This window comes from Cystoisospora suis, assembly GCF_002600585.1.
Source record: "Cystoisospora suis strain Wien I chromosome Unknown contig_12949, whole genome shotgun sequence".
Classification (NCBI taxonomy): Eukaryota; Apicomplexa; class Conoidasida; order Eucoccidiorida; family Sarcocystidae; genus Cystoisospora; species Cystoisospora suis.
Genome location: NW_027165704.1, coordinates 759 through 960, shown reverse-complemented (window position 1 = coordinate 960; position 202 = coordinate 759). Strand labels below are relative to the sequence as shown.

General features: G+C 41.1%; 1 protein-coding gene across 1 annotated transcript in view; it reads right to left on the bottom strand.

Moving 5' to 3' along the window:
* Positions 1 to 74: 74 nt before the first annotated feature.
* The window catches only part of CSUI_011524 (phosphoserine aminotransferase), a gene marked incomplete at both ends in the record, with an annotated part of 886 nt that continues 758 nt past the window's right edge, over positions 75 to 202 (bottom strand). The window contains one exon of the mRNA XM_068071622.1: positions 75 to 167. Within this exon, the coding sequence (XP_067916402.1) occupies positions 75 to 167 (93 nt within the window). The remainder of the gene's footprint in view (positions 168 to 202) is intronic.

Sequence of the window (202 nt, the reverse complement as noted above, 5' to 3'; positions counted from 1 at the left end):
AGAGAGAGAAAAGCATGAGAGAGAAAGAGATGAGAAACGAGAAAGAAAAAGAGAGCTCTTTTTGTGTTCTTTTTTACCTTCATGAAATCCACAAGGGTTTCGATTCCTTTCATCGACATTCCTGTGTAAATCGATGCTCGACAGCCACCCAAACTTCGATGACCTTCCTACAAAGATGAAGTGGGAAAAAGAGGACCAGAAG